General features: G+C 40.2%; 1 protein-coding gene across 1 annotated transcript; it reads left to right on the plus strand.

The window, feature by feature from the left end:
• The first annotated feature begins 1655 nt into the window (after nucleotides 1–1655).
• On the plus strand, nucleotides 1656–8701 carry lman2lb (lectin, mannose-binding 2-like b). The gene is made up of 8 exons (XM_079162022.1): nucleotides 1656–1870; nucleotides 2399–2517; nucleotides 2969–3086; nucleotides 4069–4151; nucleotides 4508–4669; nucleotides 4889–5003; nucleotides 5490–5615; nucleotides 8498–8701. The coding sequence occupies exons 1-8, from the start codon at nucleotides 1666–1668 to the stop codon at nucleotides 8638–8640; spliced, it is 1071 nt and encodes a 356-aa protein (XP_079018148.1). The 5' UTR covers nucleotides 1656–1665; the 3' UTR covers nucleotides 8641–8701.
• The last annotated feature ends 1760 nt before the right edge of the window (nucleotides 8702–10461 follow it).

Raw genomic sequence — 10461 nt, forward strand, 5'->3', positions numbered from 1 at the left:
AATTTAAATAATAATCATTCATACATCTGGTTCTGTTCATCAAGCTGTTACTTCTTACAGGTCAATTTGACTTTGTAGAATTTGTCTTTTTGAAATTTTTTCAAGGCCGTAAGTTCAGCCAGTTCCGTAAAGTTCATGTAAGTGCCACCAAAGATGACTAGAACTGTGTCAGGTGGTGGAGAAATCCATTATTTGAACATGTGAAAAAAATATGATATAATATATCTGTTATAACATGCATGCATACACGTGCAAATAATCGCCTCACTTACCAGAACAAAATGTATGCAGTTTTTTTCCTGGGTCTTCATTAGAATATTGAAATGTTAAAGGAAATGCATGCAATTCTCATCTTAATATTTAAGCTTGCTTTATTTTGTTTCCACACAACATTGCATCAGCCTCCCAATTTCTTTTCTGTAATGTTATTCCAAGACATAACCATTTCTGTCCTCCATAAAAAAGTCTTTGTGGGAACTGAGTGTAGGATCATTGGATATATCATCTTCAAAACTTTAAAAGGTTTCCTGAAACACAACTCATCCTAATTTACTTCTTAGAACTCTACAAATGCTGCTATATATCTATTCAACTGTTATGGTAATGGTGTTCTTAATAGAGCCAAATCTAAGTGCCAACCAATAGGAAATTAAATATCAGTGGTGGGATTCTTTTTTATTACAGTTATCCAGATTATAATAAGAAAATTGACTGTGCCTGAAAGTAAAAGCAGCAAGCATACACATTACTCACATACATTACTCCACACGTTATAATGAACCCAGTTTAAAATCATGTATAGTCATATCCATTAAAGTATTGTATGGTTTCAGCATGTTGAGGTGAGTATTGTCAACGTGAGGCCCCACCGCCAGAAGATGGAGCTGTTGTCCACCAAATAACTCAGAGATCAGGAGAAATAACAACCTACACTCTGGCTCATAATCACGTCATTAGACCTGGGTAATCATTACCATACCTTGCGTTCTGGGAATTGATTGTGGTTATACTAAATATGTGTGTCCATGTTTCAATAAAGACTGGGCTATTTTAATTATTTATGGCATTTACATTTCAAGTCTGAGATGCTTCAAACAGGAATGTACTGTCGACAGGACTTTCACGGTGGATTTGCATGGTTGACCTGAATAGTTGTGAATGTTTTAAGAAAGGATTGCAAAAACATTAGAATTCTACTCCACTACACTTAACGCCAATCATTTACTACACACACACACACACACACAGCTTTTTTATTTTTAATATTTTACATATGATAGCCTATAAAACATGATGCACTGCTTTAGATTTAAAGCAAAACACATATTAATTTCTGATTCTGTGTTTGGGTATCAGTTATAACGAAACAATAATACAAGTTTTGATAATATCCTGATGGTGAATACTTTTACCTTGATTCTTCTATCTCTGATGATATGTAGCCGACTAAATACTTACATGTGGTGTTGCTACTTTTCAGCAAAATATGTGATAATTGTTTCATGACTGGTCTTAAAATATAGTTTATTTTGTTTTATCTAAACGTATTGAAACGCGTTCGTGAGAGTGGTTTTAATTTGGAAAGTAATAACCGGAAGTATAGTTGTTTCCTGCTCGCTTGCGTGACACCACGTGACTGGTTTGGTTGGAAGTGGGAGTGTAAAGATGGTTGCCACTGTTACCAAGACAAATCTGGATGGATTCAGAAGTTTGTGGTTTTTATGTCCAATGTTTCATTTTAAAAACATCCGTGAATCAACATGTTTGTTTGTTACCGTTTGTATTTTGACGAGCCAGTCGTTGGCAGACGAACAGGACTTTATAGAAGACTTTTTGAAGCGTGAATATTCTCTGGTTAAGCCATACCGTGGTAAGTTTGCTGTCAACTAGGCTAGCGCTTACGTTAACGTAGACGTTTAGCTAACAAGTGTGACTTAGCTAAACGGAGTTAGCTAACGTTCGCTAATATTGGCTAACTAACTAGCAGTTCCTGTGTAAATGAGCATTTCACTCCACGTAGCGACATTCTTCGATAGCTAATGCTGCATTAGCTTAGCCGCAGAGGATAGTAATTAGCTTTACTAAGACGAACTCTTTGCCCCTCGGGCGCTAATGTCACAATACGTGAAATAAGAGCTACTGTTAGCCCACAACGATGGTTGTGTAGTACCAATCATATGCCGAATTTACCATAATAACCCAATGTTTAAACAAAAGTCTGCAGTTTGAGTTTAGTTCATGTGTATTTTGCCAATAAGTACAATTCAATTTAATTCAGAAATTCTGCGTTTCTAGTGTTTCGTTGTCCATTGACAGACTAGCTGCTCTTGGAATCCCCATAGAGTGTATAGATACTACCGTGAATGCTGTATCTCTCAGGTACTCTACTGTTTTGCAGGGTTGGGTCTCTCTAGTTCTTCACAGTGGGATCTGATGGGCACTGCCATGGTGACACCTGACTACGTGAGGCTGACCCCAGACCTGCAGAGCAGACAGGGGGCAGTGTGGAGTCGAATTGTAAGTCCACTGTCCAATATCTTTATCGTTTTTACATAATAACGTCAATGCAACATTATTATAAGGTTGACCATCGGTGCTTTCACAAAGTGTTTTTGTTTTGACTAAGTTGGTAAAGCCAAATAATAAAATGGTCTTAGATGTTAAGAAAATGACTACATTTGATTGTACTGTAGACTTTAAAAGCAGTAAAAGATCAGTTCACACAATTATTTTAAAATTGTCCATAAATTACACATCAGCATGACCTTGATATGAAAGTTAGATATATTTTAAGCATTTTATGAATATAATACAGACCCCTTATTTACTGACGATATAACACTACACTAGTTCAGCCTGTTTCAAGTTCTGTCTGTTCACTCAATTCTGTTCACAAATACTTACTACATATAACGCATAGCACCAAAATAACCTTTGTCTTCATTTCATTCATTCTGTTGCTTTCCAGCCACTCTTCGTGCAGGATTGGGAGCTTCAGGTGCACTTTAAAATCCACGGCCAAGGAAAGAAGAATTTGAATGGGGACGGCATGGCTATCTGGTTAACCAAAGATCGCATGCAGAATGGTAGGTAGAAGCTGGACCGCCCTGGAGTTGTCACGTCCCGTACAATGACGAGGAACCGGTGCTTCAAATCGTTTGGTGTGATGTGGGGAAAAAAACACAACGGACCCCAGTACTCCATGAGCATATTTTACAAAGCCTAGTGTTAGGAGCTGGCTCATGTTTGTGCTCAGCAAAGCTGTTACGTTTTTAAATGACAAACAAAACATACACAAACAATAAAGAAACATTGTGGGGAATGTGCTTCTAAGTTGGATGATACGACTTATGCATTTCATCTCTGTATATCCTGTACAAAGACTCCAGAGAGGGGTTAAGAAAGAAACAAATTATAATTTTACATAACTGTGGACTATTATTATTTCTCTAGATAATGGCCAAAATGCTTTGAGACAAAACTTTCTCTAGTTGAATAATTATTATACTATTTACACATATCACAGTCTTTATCTGAATTATTTTGGGAATATTTGTTCTGTAAAATAATGATCTGTAAATCTAAAGAGCAGCTTTTAAATGACGTTTCATTAATTATATTTATTCACAAATTTAAAGAAGTCACAATAATATTAAATGTGATTTGTTGGAGCGGCGTAAAAACACACAAATTACAAAGTCACTAAAACCGGTCCGTTGAGCTTCATTAACCAGGCTAAACCAACTAGCATGCTACATGACAACAACTGGTGCGCTGCCAAAACATTCCGGGTCAAACTCGCACTCCAGAATTTCAGTGGACATAAACGGCTGTTTGCTTGACAGGGCGTCCCGAAAGGATGTCGCATACTCAACCGAATGTTTTGTACCGAACAGTTTAATGCCAATACACACACACACACACACACACACACACACACACACACACACACACACACACACACACTGTTAAAGCCTGAATGAGCGTTGTGTTTGTGGTGAAACTACAACCATTCTGTGCTGTTTGTTGTGAGGAAACGCCCTGATGCCCCTCACTCTGTCTTCACAGGTCCTGTGTTTGGCAACATGAACCAGTTCACTGGACTTGGAATATTCGTGGACACGTACCCCAATGCTGAGAAGAACCTTGATGTGAGTGACAGTCGGTAGCTTGAGTCATGAGTGAGCCGCTTATTGTTAGTATGAAATGATATCAAAAGTGTGTCATATTTTTCTCTCTGCAACCCTCTTGAATGTGCAGAAGACACAGTCTGGAACTCAGGTAGCATCATAAACAGCTGTTTGTCCCATGAGCAGGGAATGTTCTTCCATTACCTTCATACCTTCGCCATCCTGTGCTGTCTCTTCACATGCATGCGTTTTTTAATTCACATGCTGTCTGGTACAAACAGAAATAACCGTAATGGTGCACTTTATGGTTCAGAAGATGGACGCGTCTGTGTTGCAGCCACAGCGTTGCGTGTTCACCTCCCTCGTCTTCCTCACAGAGGCTGTTCCCATATGTGTCTGTGATGCTGGGGAACGGGACTCTGTCCTACGACCATGATTATGACGGGCGCACCACTGAGCTCGGAGGATGCGCGGCCATGACGCGCAACCCAGTCTACGACACGCTTCTCCTCGTCAGATACTCCAAAAACAGACTCACGGTATGAAACCCTCCAGTTAAGGTGGGATTGATTACATCATGTTAGTCATGTCTGAAAGGGTAAAAATGACTGAGTGTCTTATACGATGAAAAGGCTTCAAGGCAGGATTTAAAACGCAGGATGATGATGATGATTGTATTAAATGTTGAAAAAACTTCCCATTTAATCATGAAAAAATAAGTCATCAGAGACTCATCCCGAGCCTTCCTCCTCCTTCAGCTCATGGTGGACGTAGATGGCAAGCAGGAATGGAAAGACTGCGCGGACGTCACAGGACTGCGGCTGCCTTCAGGATACTTCTTTGGCGCCTCCTCGGCCACCGGAGACCTGTCAGGTATGGAATCATCTGAATGCTGCTTGACCACCAGGGAACCTCTTCTTTTTTGATTCTGTTAAGTAAATATTCAACTTTATTGATATCTTTTGACAAACGGACCCTTCGCTAGATAAGATAAATAACATAAGGCTGTTTAGTTTGTTTAATAAAAGAACAATGTGTAGATCTGTTCTATAGGACAGGAACCTTAAATGACTTCTGTTGTGATCTGGCGCTATATAGAAAATAAAATGAAACAAAATTAACTCTACCTTCAAAGGGGGGGGCGGGGCGGGGCTCATATAATGGTAGGGGAAACACTGACACTTAACCCCAAAATTGCTCCCGTAGGCTGTGCCTGAGGTGTATTAATGGGTGAATGACATGTAGTGTTAAAGCAGAACACTGGAAAGCTATACAAGTCAATTTAACATTTGCCGTTGGTGTTAAAATGACTGAAGAAACACTGAATTTTTAATCCCCCACTTCTACTCCTTGCTCTAGATAACCATGACCTCATCTCCATGAAGCTGTACCAGCTGACCGTAGAGAGGAGTCCCGAAGAGGAGGAGGAGGAGGAAGAGGAGGAGGTCACCATCCCCAGAGTTGACAACATGGAACAGTTCCAAGGTAGATGCCTGATGGCCCTGAGGTCATCAGTTCTTTCTCACAGTATTTACTTACTTTAGGATCATGTAAACACCTCGATTCAACACTGTTGCAATTGAATATTACATCACTCATAATTCCCACCAAGATTGTGTTTGATATTAGTAGACTTCACAGCTTCCTGCTGCTGCTCAAAAGAATTATTCTCAGATTTGATTTTAACGTGTGAAGATATTAATGTTGCATGGTGTATCGATACTAAAAAGGTACCGCGGTATCCGTATGTTAAAAACGATACCATTTTGCATATTTTTAGTATCGATACTTCATTAACATAGCGCGCGATCAGAGCGCACTCACTGTTCCGCTTCCTGTCATGCTGCCGGCACGCATTGACTGCAAGGGGGCGGGGCTGCCCAGCACTCACACACGCAACAGGCAGTGAGCGAGTGATCGCAGGGAAGACATGGTATCAAGTGCAGGAGCTTTTGCCGACCGTCCTCGGCTTGTTGGAAAAAAAGACACCAGAAGTGAAATGTGGAAGTAGTTTGGCTCCATTGCAGACAGTGAAGCAAAGCCCACTGACATACTGTTGTGAAGTGGAGCTTCTAATGACAACCAAGACACGTCTGCTTTTGAACAGAATCACTTTACTTTTGAACTGCATATAACAAACTGTTATAGTGAACAGAACACGCTCTCGCAATCGACATGTGGATTTCTTCATACTATCGTTCTCATCGTAAGCACGTATCATGCTACTTCCTAGCTCTTCAAAGTAAAAGCACTTCCTGTTTCATGCTATTCACAATAAAAGTAAATCAGGTCAATTAAGCTTTTCACATCTACAGCTTAACAACATAAACCGTGTTACACAAGCAACATGAACTATATTAATTATGTTATGCAATCAAAACAATTCACAACACATACAGAGACCCGTCTGCAAAACTTGTTTCAAAGCCACACAGACCAAGAGAGGCAACACGTCAAACATGGCAACGCACCTTTCAGACAGACACCCCGACTGTTCAGAGTTCAAAGAACGACAGGTAGTTTTCATTAATATCTTGCTGTAGGCTAATACTAATATTAATGCCATTTGTTAAGTGTTCAAAAAGCTGGGCAGGAACAAGCTGGTAAAAAAGGGAACCATACAGATGTTTTATTTATTACTATTATAGATAAATATATCCGTATCGTATTTGTAGTATTGTATCGAATTCTGGTATCGTATCGTAAGTATCTGGTATCATGATATTTATGGCAGGTATCATATCGAAGTCATAATTTTGGTATCGTGACAACCCTAGAAGATATAGTGGTTGTCTGACTGCCTCATCTTTTCTGTGCAATATAATATTAATAATCAAAGCAGAGGCTAAGATAACTTTTGAATCCCTTGAAAGGGTCCAAGCATTACCCATAATGCAATTGGGTAGCATTTTTCAATAGGCTTCCCCTTCTTTGTAAACGATTACATGTTTTAAAGAAGACTTATTCAAGACATACAACTATAAATGTTGCTCAGTTACAAATGTGTCTTTGTGTCAGTCCTTCTAAAGATTAGATGTTGCCCGTGTTAGGGCACTGTGATGATAGATCTGTAAGTATGGATCCCAGTCACAGGGAAGAAATAAGTTTAAATGTTCTGCTCCCGTACATCGAAAGCTTCATTTACTCAAAAATACACGCCCCTGACAAATAACATGAGATTAAAGATTGACATCAGGAGGGTGTTTCCTCAGACTTTAGAAAGCTCCCCTGGAACCACAGCATCATCACACAGGAGAAGTAGTAGAGAAGTAGTGCTCCCAGCACCACTAAACTCAATTTGATTTTTTTTTTTATTTGATGATAAAACACACATACACATATATAACAGTTAAAGATGTCTAGTCGTTTAAATGCGCTGCCCTCGCTTGTCTGCACCAGTAATACTACTCGGTTAAACTTCATATTATTTCAGTAATGCACATATTTAAATGACATAATGACATATGCAATCTCAGCTGTGGAGAGCCTTTGATCTGAACTCTTCAGCCTCTCATGACCCACGTCCACCTCTTTCTGAAAAGAAATCTTAGTTCAGCAGTACGTCTGGTTCTCTCCTGATCCACTGGATGGGCCAGCAGCCAGCTAGCACGTAAGCTACAGACTAAAGCTTGCAACCTAGCACGCTATGAGCCAACGAAGCCACTCACTGAATCAAACGTATGTATAGATACTAACGGTCGAAGCCATGCCAAACCATGACTCTTCTTCAATCACAGTCCCTGCTGGTGTTTTTATCAACGGGCTTGTGAGGCACATTTCTAACCGGACAACCGGAGCGGACACTGGGGACATTGATTATAGCTGCATTTCAAATACGATTTGGTTCCTGAAAAATGGGATTAACGGTTTCAAATGGCTTTTATATAATATATGCAATATTATTTCGGACAATATTTAACCTTATAGATTAGAAATGTAATTTCAGGGAAATCAGTTGTCGGGAACACCCTTAATAACACTGCACTGCAGTCATTACATACATTAAAAAACCCACAGAGGATGAGAACCCAACAAAGCAGAGAAGGACTGGTTGCATTGTGGTTATCTAACGTCATGTGTAAATTCGGTGCAGCCTTCCTTTAACTTTGGATTCAAAAACACTTCTTCATCGGTCTGTAATCAGGTAACAGTGTTTCCACAGGAAGTTAGCCCTTTGTTCAGTCAGACACTCTCAAGATATGCAGTTTCTTTCTCAGCAATGATGCCCACGGAAGAACACAACCAAATGTTATTGTCTGAGCCTTGGTGTGAAATACTTCCCTCTTCATGAAGCGTTTGTTGCGTAACGTAAACACTGCCGGGGACCCCCGATGTGTCTAACGACCCCTCCTCCTCTTGCTTTGTAGTGGAAGTCCAGGAGGAAGAGATGAGCGGAGTGCAGTTCTTCTTCACCCTCCTCTTCTCCGTCCTGGGCCTGGGTGTGCTGGCCGTGGTGGGGCTGAGCGTTTACGGCCGCTGGAAGGAAAACAAACGCAAACGTTTCTATTGACGAGAGGGCGACCTGATCCCGCGTAGATGATTTTTTTTTTTTTAGAGTGTTGTTTCCTAATCGACATACGTCACAGCAATGCAAAGACTGCTGTGGCTTTACTGAACCATGCAATCGAACAAACAACCTCATGGGTCTGAAGCCCAGAGCCACAAGAACATAATCAGCCGAGATGAATAGGTGAGCCAGATGTGAAACGTGTGTGTGTGTGTGTGTGTTTGTTTAGTGGAAGGTAGATGAGCTAAACCTGATTTAATGTGATTTCTTATGTTCAAATGCGCTTATCAACTGAAGGCACAGTGGGTCTGCACTAACTGAGACACTGTAGATATCGAATATTCACCAACAGGAAGAAACCAACTAAAAGCCTCGGAGTCTATTCAAAAAGATCCCAGATGCTGTGTGTAGTTTACTGACCTCACGTCATGGATGTCGTGGTACTGCTGCGTAACGTGTGGTTACCTCTCACTGCCACTCGTGCAGCTTTATTTCTCTGTGAAGCTGTGAATCCACAGGTTGATTGGTCTTAATCAAGCTGTGGATCGTCGAAGACTTCTTGCTGTACTGGAACAAATGTATTTGAGAGCACCTTATAAGCCAGGTAAACATTTCCATCAGCTAAGATGGATTCCTGTCAGCCGGTTTGTAATGCGCAGCTAAAGAAACGCGGTGCTCTATGCTGTTACCAATAAAGACGAGCTCTCCAGTCCTTTCTGCAGACTCGAGCGCCTCTTTTCTTTCCTGTTTGGCGTCACTAGTTGTTTGGTTTATTTACTTCCTGGAGTAGCTCACAGCTCTGTTGTGATAAGTTGATGTAAATGGTTATCCAACATCTGTTGCCTCTTAGCAGTAGTTTTTTTGTTATGTTAACAAAATCCAAACTTTTTCTGTGCCACTGAATTTTAACCAGACCTGTTGAAAACATCTTATTTCATCAATTCATTAATCTGTGGTCATGTGACCTTAGCCTTTAGCGCTAGCATGCACTGTTGTCTAACAGCCATAAGCATTGTGCAGTCAAGCTGGCACTGAGTTTTAAAGCCCTCCGTCTGTGTAGAATCAACAGAGAGGAGTCTGCTTTGTGCCGACAGGCCCCACCTTCTAACATCTAGGTTACATATTGGTTCAATATGCCAACATTACCCACAATGCAACTTGGATGCAGCCGATGGCCAATGTAGCCCGGAGCCTCTAGCGGTGTGTTTTTTGCCGACGGGCCTCTCCAATGTGAGGTTTCTTTTTTTTAACCAAAACTCATTCATTATTTGATTAACTAATGTCATTAGTGGGTAGGCCATTGCCCCAAAAGAGAGCTCCACTTTTACTTTCAGTAAAGTCCAACACAATCACAGCTCTGCTATTGTGAAATATTTGTATGAGTGGTAACCACTGTGGAGATTTTCTGTCTTATTGTTACAGATCTCATTTTATGGACATGTTTAGAGTCAAGACGCTGTGGTCCTCCTGAAAGGTTTACTGCTGTTTCTCTTTTCCTGTAATTGTCTCATTTTACTGTATGTCAAGCTCCTTGTTGTAATCGATCATTTCACCATCATGTCAGTTAATTATTTAAATATTAAGTCAATTAAAATGTTCTGGTCAAAACCCCTTATGTGAAAAAGTAGGAGTGAAGAGCTTACGTTGTGATCATTCTCCCATGTTTGTTTCTGTTCCCCTTTTTTTCACGAAAACATTCTAATTTGGCTTCACTCATATAGTAATGTATTTATTTAATTTTTTCATAAATGCTGTTGTTATATGTTAAAAATCAAGATTGTCAAAGCATGAGCCAGGATCTTTAGACTTGTGGTTTCATAATTT

This window comes from Pholis gunnellus (genome assembly GCF_910591455.1).
Source record: "Pholis gunnellus genome assembly, chromosome: 6".
Taxonomy (NCBI): Eukaryota; Metazoa; Chordata; class Actinopteri; order Perciformes; family Pholidae; genus Pholis; species Pholis gunnellus.